General features: G+C 44.1%; 1 protein-coding gene across 1 annotated transcript in view; it reads left to right on the plus strand.

Moving 5' to 3' along the window:
- Window positions 1-5,956: 5,956 nt before the first annotated feature.
- The window catches only part of xab2 (XPA binding protein 2), a 47,360-nt gene continuing 38,012 nt past the window's right edge, over window positions 5,957-15,304 (plus strand). The window contains exons 1-6 of the mRNA XM_043694846.2: window positions 5,957-6,134; window positions 7,703-7,851; window positions 8,918-9,041; window positions 9,150-9,347; window positions 10,094-10,228; window positions 10,951-11,115. Coding sequence (XP_043550781.2) covers window positions 6,099-6,134; window positions 7,703-7,851; window positions 8,918-9,041; window positions 9,150-9,347; window positions 10,094-10,228; window positions 10,951-11,115 — 807 coding nt within the window. The 5' untranslated portion in view covers window positions 5,957-6,098. The remainder of the gene's footprint in view (window positions 6,135-7,702; window positions 7,852-8,917; window positions 9,042-9,149; window positions 9,348-10,093; window positions 10,229-10,950; window positions 11,116-15,304) is intronic.

The following is a 15,304-nucleotide window of genomic DNA, read 5'->3' on the forward strand; positions in this document are numbered from 1 at the left end:
TGTGGAGAGAGAAACAGAGTGAATATTTCGGGTCCAGGTTCTGAAGAAGTGTCACTGGACCCGAAACATTGACTCCGCTTTCTCTCCACAGATGTTGTCAGACCTGTTGAGTTGCTTCAGCAATTTCTGCTGGTGTTTCTGATTTCCAGCATCCCCTGTATTTTTCTGTTTAATAGTTTTCAATTTTTGCGCAGTCATCAAGTGCCAGAGTCTAACCTCACACAACCATAAGACACAGGTGCAGAAATTAGGCCATTCAGCCCATTGATTCTGCTCCACCCATTCAATCATGGTTGATAAGTTTCTCAACCCCATTCTCTCACTTTCTCTCCCAGTAACCCTTGATCCTCTTGGTACTCAAAACCTATCTATCTCCGTCTTAAATATACCCAATGACCTGACCTCCACATCCTTCTGTGGCAATGAATTCCATAGATTCACTCTCTGGCTGAAGAAATTTCTCCTTATCTCCATTCTAAAAGGTCTTCCCTTTACTCTAAGGCTGTGCCTTCGGGTCCTAGTCTCTCCTACCAATGGAAGCCTCTTCCCAACATCTACTCCATCCAGACTATTCAGTATTCTGTATGTTTCAATTAGATCACCTGTCCCACACAACCTCAAAGTTACTTATTCTGCTGGAGAATGGTATTTTTTTAAATACTTGACACAATCTTTCATTACGATCGAGAACTGTTGAAGAGGAATGTAGTCAGAGTCCAGAGTCCTGAAGTTCCCTTGCTATACTTCCTCACCTCCCCATCCCACTTACCTCCTTTATGATATTCCATGGTAGCCAATTGACCAAGCTTTTGGTCACCTGCCTCAATATCTCCTCTCATGTCCAGAGTTACGCTTTGCTTTCTAATGCTCCTGTAAAACACACAGGAGGATGTTGCATCACATGAAAGGCACCACACAAATGCAAGTTGATATAGTTGCTACTTGGTGAAAGCCTGTCAAAATACATTCTAAATGACAGCGAGGAAAAACGCATCAACAAAAAATATACAACACTGAGACAATTTATGTCACTTGATACTTCATGTATACCAACACCAAACCTTTTGCAAAATAACTTTCGTAATACTGATAGAGAAAATTTGGAACGGAGCTAAAATGAATTGGTTAATATAGAATATATACATACATATTATTCTAAAATATTTAAATAGTCATTTGTATAATATCCCAGCTTTTGGCTCATTCAGACGAAATGTAGGAGGTTGGGAGAACACAGCAAGCCAGGCAGCATCAGGAGGTGGAGAAGTTAACATGTCGGGTGTAACCCTTCTTCAGGACTCAGGGTGGGTGCAAGGGGTGCCGCAGATAAAGGGGGTGATGGGCAGGGTAGTGAGGTAATGATAGGTGAACACAGGTAGAGGGTGACACCTGGTTGGTCAATGGGAGGAAGGAATCCGGTTGGGAGCTGGAAGGAGGAGTCAGTCAGCGGAATGGAAGGGAGGGTGAGGGGCTGGATAGGGAGTGGGGGGATGGGAAGGAAGGTTATTTGAAATTGGAGAACTCAATATTGAGTCCTCCAGGCTGTAAACTGCCCAGGCGGAAGATGAGGTGTTGTTCCTTCAATTTGTGGTCTGATTTGCTGTGGCAATGGAGCAGGCCGAGGATGGTCATGTCAGAAAGGGATTGGGAAGGACGGTGACTGGGAGGTCAGGTCGGCCCCTGCAGGCCTGGCTGTGATGCTTGACGAAATGTGCCCTCAGTTTACATTTGGTCTCACTGATGTAGAGAAGACCACATCGGGAGCACTGGATACAGTAAACTGGGTTGGAGGAGAGGCAGGTGAACCTCTATCTCACCTGGACCGACTGTTTGGGGCCCTGGATGGAGGTGAGGGAAATGGTGTACCGGCAGGTTTTGCATCTTTTATGGTTGCAGGGGAAGGTATCTGGGGGTTGGGGGGTGGGGTTGGTGGGGAGAGTGGCGCGAACCAAGGATTGGTGGAGGGAATGATCCTTGTGAAAGGCAGAGAGGGGAGGTATCTAACTGGAGTTGGTGGAATTGTTTAAGGATGATAGATACGTTCGATGCTGAGACTACTTGGGTGGTAGGTGAGGATGGGGGGGGATGCTGTCTTTATTGTGTTTAGAGTGGGAGGGTTTAGTGAAGCGAAGCGGGGAATGGAGGAGGAGGTGTGATGGAGGGCTGTCTGGATGACAAAAGAGGGTGAAAGCACGTTGTTCAAAGTAGGTGGACATTTGGGATAGTTGGGAGTGAAATGTCTCCTTGTCTGAGCAGATGCAGCGGAGGCAGAGGAACTGGGAGAATGAAATGGAGTTCTTTGTATTGGGAGGAAAGCATTCATTTTTACAAATAACAGAGGGTTGTTGAAACTAGCAACAGGCACCATTCAGTATTAATATCATTCTTCACTCATTCCTTGACATTCACTAGCAAGACCAGATTAGAAACCTTGAAATCAACAAATATCGAGACAATGCTCCTGAAAACCCAATGCACTGTAATTTGGACATGTAATTGAAATGGTGGACCATACCATTCCAAGACAGTTGCTGTATTGTATGGAGAGTTGTCGCATTGTTCAGCACGAAAACAGACCCTTCGGCCCAACTTGTCTATGTTGACCAAGAATTCCAAACTTAACTCGTCCTATTTGCTTGCATTTGGTCCATGTTTCTCTATACCTTTCTTATCCATGTACCTATCTAAATGTCTTTCATATGTGATGTGGAAGCGCTGGTATTGGACTGAGAAGGACAAAGTCAGAAGTCACACAACATCAGGTTATAGTCCGACAGGTTTATTTAAAATCACAAGTTTTCAGAGCACTGCTGATGAAGGGCCTTTGCCCGAAACATCGATTTTCCTGCTCCTTGGATGCTGCCTGAACTGCTGTGCTTTTCCAGCACCAGTCTAATCTAGAATCTGGTTTCCAGCATCTGCAGTCCTTGTTTTTACCCTGTCAGACTATAACCTAATGTCATGTAACTTCTGTCTTTTATATGTTGTTTTTGTACCCACCTCTACCACTTCCTCTGGCAGCTCATTCCATACATGTGCCAACCTCTGCATGAAATACTGATTAAGGATGATCAGCCATGATCATATTGAATGGTGGTGCAGGCTCGAAGGGCAGAATGGCCTACTCCTGCACCTATTGTCTATTGTCTAAATGTTGCCCCTCAGGTCCCTATTAAATCTTTCCTATCTCAACTTAAAGCTACATCTTGTTTTGGTCTCCCCTACCTTAGAAAGTGTTTTCACCCTATCCCCCAGCTTCTCCTTACAACTCAACACTCCAGTCCAGCAGCATGCTTGTAAATTTTTTCTGCCCCCTTTCTAGTTTAACATCCTTCCCATAGAAGGGTGACCAGAATTGTATGTAGTATTCCAAAAGTGGTCTCACCAATGTCTTGTACAGCTGCAACATGACATCCCAACTCCTATACTCAATGCTCTGACCAGTGAAGGTAAGCATACCAAACACCTCCTGACCAGATGTGACACCACTTTCAAGGAACTATGAACCTGTGGATGTAAGTTTGCTCGCTGAGCTGGAAGGTTCATTTTTCAAACGTTTCGACACCATATGAGGTAACATCATCAGTGAGTCTCCGGGGAAGCGCTGGTGTTAGTAACCCATTTTCTCTTTATGTGTTCAGGTTTCCTTGGGTTGGTGATGTCATTTCCTGTTCCTTTTCTCAGAGGGTGGTAAATGGGGTCCAAGTCGATGAGTTGTTGATACAGTTTCGATTGGAATGCCATGCTTCTAGGAATTCTTGTGCGTGTCTCTGATTGGCTTGTCCTAGAATGGATGTGTTGTCCCAGTCGAAATGGTGTCCTTCCTCATCTGTATGTAAGGATACTAGTGAGAGAGGGTCATGTCGTTTTGTGGCTAATTGATGTTCATGTATCCTGGTGGCTAGTTTTCTGGTAGTTTGTCCAAAGTAGTGTTTGTTACAGTTCTTGCAAGGTATTTTGTAAATGACATTAGTTTTGCTTGTTGGCTGTATAGGGTCTTTCAAGTTCGTTAGCTGCTGTTTTAGTGTTGGAGGGTTTGTGGGCTACCATGACACCAAGAGGTCTGAGTAGTCTGGCAGTCATTTCCAAAATGCCTTTGATGTAGGGGAGAGTGGCTAAGGTTTCTGGATGTGTTTTGTCTGCTTGTTTGGGTTTGTTGCTGAGAAATCGGCGGACTGTGTTCATTGGGTACCCATTCTTTTTGAATACGTTGTATAAGTGATTTTCCTCTGCTCTGCGTAGTTCCTCTGCATTGCGGTGTGTGGTGACTCATTGAAATAATATTCTAATGCAGCTTCGTTTGTGTTTGTTGGGATGATTGCTTCTATAGTTCAATATTTGGTCCGTATATGTTGTTTTCCTGTAGACACTGGTTTGAAGTTCCCCATTGGCTGTTTGCTCTACTGAGACAGCTAGGAATGGCAGTTTGTTGTTGTTTTCCTCTTCTTTAGTGAATTTTATGCCAGTAAGGATATTATTGATGGTCCTGAAGGTTTCTTGTAATTGTTTCGTTTAGTAATGACAAAGGTGTCATTCACATAGCAGACCCAAAGTTTGGGTTGGATGGTTGGTACAGCTGTTTGTTCGAGTCTTTGCATGACTGCCTCTGCTAAGAACCCTGCTGTCAGAGATCCCACAGGTGTTCCATTGGTTTGTCTGTAGGTTATGTAATTGAAAGTGGACTGGGTGGTAAGACATAGGTCCACCAGCATGACGATGTTGTCTTTGCTGATGAAGTTGGCGGTGTTTGCTGTCTGTGTCTTTGGTTCTTTTAATAGTGTAGTCAGTGTTTCCTTGGCTAGGTTGATATTGATGGATGTGAACAGGGCTGTTACATCAAAGGAGATCGTTATTTCATCCTCTCCTACCTTGGTGTCTTTGACGGTCTTCAGGAATTCTTGGGTGGAGTCAATGGAGTGGAGTGTATCTTCTACTAAGTGTTTTAGTCTTTGGTGTAGCTTCTTGAACAATCTGTACGGTGGTGTTCTGGGTAGCGAGACTATGGATCTGGCGGGGGAGGGTTCAGGTTTTGGGAATTATGGGTAATCCGTAGAAGCGTGGTGCATTGGATCTGTCTGATTTCATTTTTTTGGAAATCTATCATGTTTAATTCTCCAGCTATCTGAAGGTTTTTGAGTAGGGCTGTGATCCGGTTCTCTAATTGTGGGGTCAGGTGTATCGCCACATGTTGATAAGTGTCAGTATCTGCAAGCAGTACGTTCGCTTTCTCAATGTCGTCTTCTTCAGTTTAGAACAAAGAAAATTTACAGCCCAGGAACAGGCCCTTCGGTCCTCCAAGCCTGAGCCGATTCAAATGTACTGTCTAAACCCGTCGGTCAATTCCTAAGCATCTGTACCCCTCTACTCCCCACCTACTCGTGCATCTGCCCAGACGCATCTTAAATGAATCCACCGTGCCAGCCTCTACTACCTCTGCTGGCAACGCGTTCCAAACACCCACCACCCTCTGTGTGAAGTATTCGCCACGTGTATCCCCCTTAAACTTTCCATCTCTCACACTGAAAGCATGACCTCTCGTTATTGAATCCTTCACCCCAGGAAAAAGCTTGTCTCTTAAATGTCAAACATCCTTTGTCTGGTAAGATAACTAAGATAACAATCATTTGTTTTGAGTGCTTCCCTTTCTTGTGTATTGGGTCTGAACCACAACTCAAGGTGCATGCCAAGACCAGGACTATCCCACTTGCCCACCATCAGCCTTTTATCAGGACAGCTAGTTCCCACGTGGGGGAAACGACCCAATCAGAAAGGGCCTGCACCGTGTCCAATCAGCTTCCAAAGGCATTAACCAAGCGAAGGCAGCGAGACCCGAAGTCTATTGGTCTATCCGCCTGTCCATCTATAGCTTTACCCAACCAACGGCTGCGGTGGGCGGGGACTCCGTGACGTTTCACGGCCTGCCCACCAATCGGAGTGGCGGAAGGGTGGGCGCCTCGGGCCCAGTCCAGTCCGGTTCGCTGGCGAAGCCTCGGTCTCGATTAGAGTGGTGCTGGGGAAAGCAAAGCAGGTCAGGCAGCATCCGAGGAGCAGGAAAATCGACGTAAGCCTCGGTGTTGGCTGCGGCCGCGGGGGCAAAAATGAACGGCTCCATGCAGAAGCACGATGTTATTTTTGTAAGTGAACCAAACCACTCCGGGGTGATGGCTCCCAGTCTCACATTCCCCGCCGGCTGAGCCGGTCTTTGCGGGTAGGCCTCAGCTAAAGCCTCGGTCTCGATTTTCTAGTCAGTCTCCCAGGGCATTGACAGCTTCTTGGGTTTATAGCCCCCTTTCTCCCCTTCAGGAACTGTACGTCCTACATTGTTCATTTTTAAAATATAATTTGTGCTGAAATCATAAGCTGCAGTGAACAGTAGCTTCAAAAATTAATGCATTTGATGGCAAGCACTTTGGGACTGACAAGGTGGTAACAGATGATTCTTGTCTATAGTTTACCCTTCAGTTCTTTACATTGCACTACCTAGCTTCAAGAAGACACTTCTCAAAAACAAAACAATGTCTGCACTGAATGCTGAAAGTTGGCCTCCAAACTTCTGATTCTGTGATGTGACTTGCCTATTTAATAATGATTAGATTAGAGTGGCGCTGGAAAAGCACAGCGGGTCAGGTAGCATCCGAGGAGCAGGAAAATCGAGGTTTCGGGCATAAGTCCTTCATCAGGAGCGAGGCTTCGTTCCTGATGAAGGGCTTTTGCCCGAAACGTCGACTTTCCTGCTCCTCGGATGCTGCCTGACCTGCTGTGCTTTTCCAGCACCACGTTAATCTTGACTCTGATCTCTAGCATCTGCAGTCCTCACTTTTGCCTATTTAATAATGACTGATACTAGATATGAACATCTTAGAAACTAATTACTGAAAACAATAAGTTTGAGACCAGTTAGCTACCTCATTGTGTTGTTAAACACGGTACAAAACAGAGTTAAAAATCACACAACACCAGGTTATAGTCCAACAGGTTTAATTGGAAGCACTAGCTTTCAGAGCGATGCTCCTTTTATAACCTGGTGTTGTGTGATTTTTAACTTTGTACACCCCAGTGCAACACCGGCATCTCCAAATCATGGTACAAAACAGGGCAGCCCCAGCACACAAGTGTCTTCGCCCATCCCTTGCCAAATGCCTGTAAAATTGCTGTTCGTGTTCTCAAAAATAGATTTGGAGTGTGAGGATTGTACATTCTTGCTATGCCGTTTGATTACAGCTTGGACCTGGCTTTTACAGGTGCACCAAGCCAACCACAAGTTGCTGAGTAAGTTAATTGTATAATTCCAAATTAATCACTAAGTACCAAAGTTCTCCCACAGCCCAAAGATGCGCAGGTTAGGTGAATTGGCCGTGCTAAATTGCCCATAGTGTTAGGTGTAGGATAAATGAGTCTGTGTGGGTTGCTGTTCGGAGGGTCGGCATGGACTTGTTGGGCCGAAGGACCTGTTTCCACACTGTAGGGAATCTAATCTAATCATCTTTTAGTTTTTTCAGAAGTATGTTGGAAAGAACAGTTTTGAAGGAACCTTTTGTAATAGATAATTTGATAATCACAGATAAGTTTTGCTTTACCAAGTTGCTGTTTGTGTTGACAAAAGCAATATTTTGCATGTTGTCAGTGCAACAGTCTTTCTCCAAGGGTCTGAAACTTTCTTGCATCCCCTTCGTTTGTTCACTTGTCTGAATCTCTTTGACAGGAAGAAGATGATCTGCCATATGAAGAGGAGATAATTCGCAATCCTTACTCTGTTAAATGTTGGATCCGCTACATAGAGTTCAAACAGTCTGCACCCAAACATGTGGTGAATATGATCTATGAGCGAGCACTCAAAGAACTTCCTGGCAGGTATTGTTTCTTTGTGGGCGCAACAAGTTTTAGTAGGGGCATTGAGGCTTTTGAGATCAACAACTGATGGAAGCAACTGGCTTGTTCAAAAGATCAAGCACAGATCAAAGTTTTGTGTCTTGTCTGTGTCCGTCACACAGTCGGTTTATGGAAAAGGATTTTCCCTTGGGACATGTCATTTGCTGGTGTTTCTAATAATCCTCGGTATCACTGGTTTAAACATAGTTAGAATCAACAGGCTTTGTGTACTTGGAGTATTTACTTCAGCGGTGTATAGTCAGCTCACTAGTGAAGCACTTTAATGATGTACCAGACCAAATACTAACTATGGGGCACATCAGAAATAAACAAAATGTCAATTTTAGACTACAAGAGGTTGTGTGTAACGTGAAAGCACAGAAGCAAGACTGTTTGGTCTGTCAAGTCAATGGTGGTATTTCTGCGGCTGGGTATAAATCTCCTTCCCCATCAGAACCTGATCAATGTATCATTTATTCTCTTATCCAGCTTCTCTCTAAAGATATTGGTTCTGTTCACCTGAGCTCTTATCTGAGAGAGTGAGTTCCATATTCTCCTCAGTCTTTTGTTACTGGAGTTTCTCCTGAATGAATCAATAGATTGATGAATGATTGTTTTATATTTATGACTCCTGGTTTTAGACAGGTAGAAACCTTCCCCCACACAAAGTGGGGCATCCCTTTTCTAGTTGGCTTTACTATTGAATTGCATTGTGTTACACTTATTACCCATATTCTGAATTCACAAGTATGTCCAAATCCTTCCTTAGCTTATCCTGTTTGAGATCTGCCCACTTGATGAGCATTGTTTCTTTCAGCAGATTTCACAGTTGTGCTTGTAACTCCTAGCCCCAAATCATTAACAAAGGTATTAAATAAAATACACCAGAGGGCTGTCAGACTCCACAAGTCCAATGAAAGCACTTGCAGGACAAAAGGGATAAAGTTGGGAGAAGTAGAGCCTGCAGATTTTTCTTGGAATTTTCCAAGGGATTTTGCGTACTGTGATTGGGTCTTGTATATTAAGTCTGCTTCTAATTCTTTCCCAGTTACAAATTGTGGTACAATTACCTGAAACAGAGGCGGAAACAGGTGAAGGGAAAATGTATCACAGACCCTGCATTTGAGGAGGTTAACAACTGCCATGAGCGAGCCCTGGTCTTCATGCATAAGGTACGTATTGGCTTGTTTTAACTTGGTGGGTAAGGTTGCATGGTGGTAATGTTGCATTACCCCAGTCCTCTGCAGTACTGGACAATGGTCTTCCCCTTGACCTTGCAGATGCCACGCATTTGGCTGGACTACTGTCAGTTCCTGGTCGATCAGTGTAAGGTAACGAGAACTCGTCGAACCTTCGATAGGGCTCTCCGTGCCCTCCCTGTCACTCAACATTATCGCATCTGGCCTATGTACCTGAAGTTTGTTCGTTTGTTTCCCTTGCCGGAGACTGCAATCAGAGTCTATAGGCGCTACCTGAAGGTATGAGTAATTGTAGCTTGTATATTCAGAGCTTGATTGGAGCAGTTGATCATTTCCTAGCTGGTCCTCTGAACCACTGGTTAAAGCAGTCTGTGGAAGGTCGCTTAGTTGTTAATAGTTAAGGAATGTCGGCAACACCGGCAAGGCCACAATTATTGACCATCGTTGATCTTGTGATGTGCCTTCTTGAACCTCTGCAGTCCAAGTGTTGAAGGTGCTACTACCATCGTGCTATTTGAGAGAGAACTGTCCAGATGTGTAACAATAAAGGAATCACAATACAGTTCCAAGTTAGAATATGGATCTCAGAACCTGAAGGGGATGGTATTGCCTTGGACTTGTTGCTTTGTCCTTCAGGTTGCTGCAGGTGTTGTTAGAGGAGCCGCCAGGCAATCTGGTTAGAGTACCTTTTGCCTTGGTGCATCTGCAGTGGATATTTAAGTGAGTGAGGAGAATGGGGCTTTCATTCGCTGACATTTAGATGAATATTTTTTAAAAACATGCAAAATACTTAAGCTTCCAGCCTAATAAGTTCTCTGTTTCCTTAGTGGGAGAGTCTAGAACCAACAGCTGTAGTCTTATGATGAAAGATAAATCATTGTGAACTGACACAAGAAATTTCATCCCTTGGAGGCTTGTGTGCCAGTCAGTGAGAAATTGCAATGTTTCCCCACTGCTCCTCGACCAACTGATTTCTGAATGAACAATGTTCCTTCACATTACTCAAAGTCTTCCAATATTTACAGCTGTCCCCTGAGAATGCTGAGGAGTACATCGTGTACCTCCGCTCTATAGATCGGCTCGATGAGGCTGCAGTCCGGCTCGCTGGCATCGTCAACGATGAATCCTTTGTCTCAAAAGAGGGGAAATCAAACTACCAAGTAAGCCCCTTTTTCGGTCTAGCTGATTATCTTTGTGTAGGCAGAAACAGTGAGCAATCAAGTCTAGTATGTTATAATGGATCTGGTCGCTTGATAATGTAGAACTTGGGGATGGGGTTGGAAATAAAAGATACATGTTGTTGATGCTTTTCATCTTGCATCCATCAGGACAGATGGAAGAATGCCAAATTTCAGAGGGAACCAGCCATGTTTCTTTGGCAAGTGATTCTGATTGGGAAAGCCCAGCCTGCTTTTTGGAATTGGAGGTTGAGAAATGGAGGAAAGCAATTCATTTCAGACTAGGTCCTCGTAAATAACTGCTCCTCCACCCACTCTCTCCATTCATTGCTCTCTTCATTGTGCCAACTTGCCACCCAGTCAGAGGGTGAAACAAGCTGCAATTAGTTAGCCCAGTTAAATGGATGGCTGGTTTGTGATGCAAAGTGGTGCCAACATTGTGGGTTCAATTCCCATCCCAGCTGGGGTTACCATGAAAGTCCTGCCTTCTCAACCTCTCCCCTCACCTGAGATGTGGAGACTGTCAGATTAAACCAGCACCAATCTTGTGTCCCTGTCTAATGAGAGAGCAACCCTATGGGACTGTGGCGACTTTACCTATAAAGAATGCAGTGATGAGTGTGGAAGGAAGCAAAATCTTTGAGGTGCAGACGATGAAGGCCTGCATTTTGTTTTTTTTAACAAAGAGTCTTGTATTTCCACAGCTATGGCATGAGCTTTGCCATCTCATTTCTACAAACCCAGACAAAGTGAAGTCCCTGAATGTTGGAGCCATTATCCGGGGAGGTCTGACTCGTTTCACTGACCAACTAGGGAAGCTCTGGTGTTCTTTAGCTGACTACTACATTCGAAGTGGTCATTTTGAGAAGGTATGGGCTCAACATTTACCAGGAAATTCTGCTCAAGATGATACAATGCTGGGCTCTAATATTCTCACCAGAAAATTTGATATAAACAAACATAATTTTGTACTCACTTTAATCTTTTTTTTTTGCATATAATATTTGTTTCGTTAGTGACTGTAGTGGCACTGAATGCTACATTTGAAGGGTTATTTATGCACCAGGTTATTGTAGAGGCTGATGCAAGTTGACTAACCCAGTTCCAGTGTAGCTTAAATTCTGGATTTAAGAGTATTGACTCTGAACGGTAAAATGAAAATTACGCACTTAGTTGAACTGCCTGGGAATCTCTTCAAGAGTATTACGTAGAAATTCCAGCCCAGAAAAAAAGCCATTTGTCCCCCCCTGTCCATACTAGTGTTTATATACTGGACAAAATACCTCCTATCCTAAGTCATCAGACACATGAAGATACCCTTCTATTCCTTTCTATCTTGTCCCCTTTATAGGATTCAATGTTGTACTCCACCATTACAGTTTCCGTTTGCTAGTTCCAACTAGGTTGTGAATTGGAACTACTCTGTGAATAAATCAATACAAAAAATGCTGGAAATGCTGAACAGGTCTGAACAACTTCTGTGGTGAGGGAGAAATTAATAGTTCAGGTCCGTGATCATTGGAGAGATCCATTGCAATGATCCTGAACAAGCAAGCCAGAGGTTCAGGCTAATGTTCTGGGGCACGGGATCAATTTGTACCACAGCACTTCATTAATCTGGTAATCAACAGTAGTCCTGAATCTATCGTTGATTGTTGTAAAAACCTGTTCGGTTCATAATTTGGAAAGGAATCTGCTGTCTTATCCAGTCTGGCTTATGTGTGACTCCAGATCTGCAGCAACGTGGTTGACAATAATCATCTTTCTCGCAAACCACTTGGTTCAAGTGCAGTAACAGCTCAGCAACAAATGCTGATCTTGCCAGAGACTCCCCCATCCCTTGGAAAAAAAGCATAAAGTATGTAACATAAATAGATAAAATAACTTATAATACGGCTCTTGTCCAACCTGCTGAAGATTTCCAGCATTTTCTGTTTTTATTTTCAGATCTCTGGCATTGTGGAGTAGTGCTTCAGTAGTCTTTAAGGTAGTCACTAATGCATTCAAAGTTTAACATTTTAACATCAATGTTTATGGCCTCTAGTTTTGTTTTTGCTTCCCTGTATCTTTCCTAAGTCTACTCTTTCAAACCTCTTCATAACCTTATCAGGTCAACCCTTGGGCTTTTTCTTCTCTGGAAAAATGGATTCAATCTGTCCTAGGAGTTTTTTTAAACTTGGGGTGTCTGATGTAATGTGAAATGTAAGTGCCTGGAGAAAGCACCTGTCATCTTCAGTGTGGTTAATCAGTCCAGTCCTTGCTGAAACGATCTCATTCTGTTTGGTGAGCAATGAGACCCCCTAGATTACTAATGTTTGATGTCATTGGATTCACTTGAGTCTCCTTGAGGTTTCCCTGACAGTTCTTGCTTTTCAACCATTTATAAAGCAGAGCGACTTTAAGTATTTGACACTTTGAAGGAAAGTTGGGGAAACTGTGACCCCACGCAACATCAGTCTGTCAAGGTGATAGTATTTTCATTTTGCTCAACTTGATGGGAATTCCACTTTGCTCTTATTTTATTCGGAGAATATTATAGAAACAGCCTGTTTGACTCAACTAGGTTAGCGCTGATGTGTTTTTCTTCAAAATGTACCTTCTTTTATCTTGCTTGCTTTTCGAGCTGTATTTAGAGTCATAGAGATGTACAGCATGGAAACAGACCCTTCGGTCCAACCCGTCCATGCCGACCAGATATCCCAACCCAATCTAGTCCCACCTGCCAGCACCCGGCCCATATCCCTCCAAACCCTTCCTATTCATATACCCATCCAAATGCCTCTTAAATGTTGCAATTGTACCAGCCTCCACCACTTCCTCTGGCAGCTCATTCCATACACGTACCACCCTCTGTGTGAAAAAGTTGTCACATAGGTCTCTTTTTTATCTTTCCCTCTCACCCTAACCCTATGCCCTCTAGTTCTGGACTCCCCCCACCCCAGGGAAAAGACTTTGCCTATTTACCCTATCCATGCCCCTCATAATTTTGTAAACCTCTATAAGGTCAACTCTCAGCCTCTGACGCTGCAGGGAAAATAACCCCATCCTGTTCAGCCTCTCCCAATAGCTCAAATCCTCCAACCCTGGCAACATCCCTGTAAATCTTTTCTGAACCCTCTCAAGTTTCGCAACATCTTTCCAATAGGAAAGAGACCTGAATTGCACGCAATATTCCAACAGTGGCCAAACCAATGTTCTGTACAACATGACCTCCCAACTCCTGTACTCAATATTCCGACCAATAAAAGAAAGCATACCAAACTCCCTCTTCACTATCCTATGAACCTGCACTCCAAGGTCTCTTTGTTCAGCAACACTCCCTAGGACCTTACCATTAAGTGTATAAGTCCTGCTAAGATTTGCTTTCCCAAAATGCAGCACCTCGCATTTATCTGAATTAAACTCCATCTGCCACTTCTCAGCCCATTGGCCCATTTGGTCCAGATCCTGTTGCAATCAGAGGTAACCCTCTCCGCTGTCCACTACATCTCCAATTTTGGTGTCATCTGCAAACTTACTAACTGTACCTCTCATGCTCGCATCCAAATTATTTATGTAAATGGCAAAAAGTAGTGGACCCAGCACCGATCCTTGTGACACTCCACTGGTCACAGGCCTCCAGTCTGAAAAACAACCCTCCACCACCACCCTCTGTCTTCTACCTTTGAGCCAGTTCTGTATCCAAATGGCTAGTTCTCCCTATATTCCGTGAGATCTAACCTTGCTAATCAGTCTCCCAAGGGGAACCTTGTCGAACGCCTTACTGAAGTCCATATAGATAACATCTACTGCTCTGCCCTCATCAATCCTCTTTGTTACTTCCTCAAAAAACTCAGTCAAGTTTGTGAGACATGATTTCCCACACAAAGCCATGTTGACTATCCCTAATCAGTCCTGTCCTTTCCAAATACATGTACATCCTGTCCCTCCGGATTTCCTCCAACAACTTGCCCACCACCAATGTCAGGCTCGCTGGTCTATAGTTCCCTGGCTTGTCCTTACCACCCTTCTTAAACAGTGGCACCACTTTAGTCAACCTCCAGTCTTCCAGCACTTCACCTGTGACTATCGATGATACAAATATCTCAGCAAGAGACCCAGCAATAATGGACAATGAAAAGAATATAGTGTCTGTGTTGCTATTTTATAGCAGTGTATTTCTCATTCTAACCTTCGTCCACATTAAGATCTTTATTCCTGCTTCCCCATTAATTCTTCTTCTGCCGATTAGATTTTTTTTTTGCCCTGTTCTTACCAGCTCACCAATCAGTGGAACCAATTAATCACTATTTACTGCATCATAATCTTACAATCTATGTGCCAGGTCACCGTTTGAAAATGTTCTGCTTCATTTAAAATAAAAACTTATCAATTCTCTCTCCATGTCAGTGGCCCCGGACTGACCGCAACGTACTTAGTGCTTAACCTCACGCTGAGGTAGTCCTAGTAAACCACATGCTGACTTTGCCAGTTCACTACATCCTATGTAGGAATAAAGGGGAAAAAACACTGTCCCTGTGTCTCTTTTCACTCTCTCTCTCTCTTCTCCATCTCTCTCTCTTCTCCGTCTCTCTCTTCTCCGTCTCTCTCTTCTCCGTCTCTCTCTTCTCCGTCTCTCTCTTCTCCGTCTCTCTCTTCTCCGTCTCTCTCTTTCTCCGTCTCTCTCTTTCTCCTTCTCTCTCTTTCTCCTTCTCTCTCTTTCTCCTTCTCTCTCTTTCTCCTTCTCTCTCTTTCTCCTTCTCTCTCTTTCTCCTTCTCTCTCTTTCTCCTTCTCTCTCTCTCTCCGTCCCTCTCTCTCTCTCCGTCCCTCTCTCTCTCTCCGTCTCTCTCTCTCTCTCCGTCTCTCTCTCTCTTCTCCGTCTCTCTCTTTCTCCTTCTCTCTCCCTCTCCGTCCCTCTCTCCCTCTCCGTCCCTCTCTCCCTCTCCGTCCCTCTCTCCCTCTCCGTCCCTCTCTCCCTCTCCGTCCCTCTCTCCCTCTCCGTCTCTCTCTCCCTCTCCGTCTCTCTCTCTCTCTCTCTCCATCTCTCTCTCTCTTCTCCGTCTCTCTCTTTCTCCTTC

This window comes from Chiloscyllium plagiosum, unplaced genomic scaffold (genome assembly GCF_037043375.1).
Source record: "Chiloscyllium plagiosum isolate Xiang-an unplaced genomic scaffold, Cpla_swu_hap1 HiC_scaffold_45, whole genome shotgun sequence".
Classification (NCBI taxonomy): Eukaryota; Metazoa; Chordata; class Chondrichthyes; order Orectolobiformes; family Hemiscylliidae; genus Chiloscyllium; species Chiloscyllium plagiosum.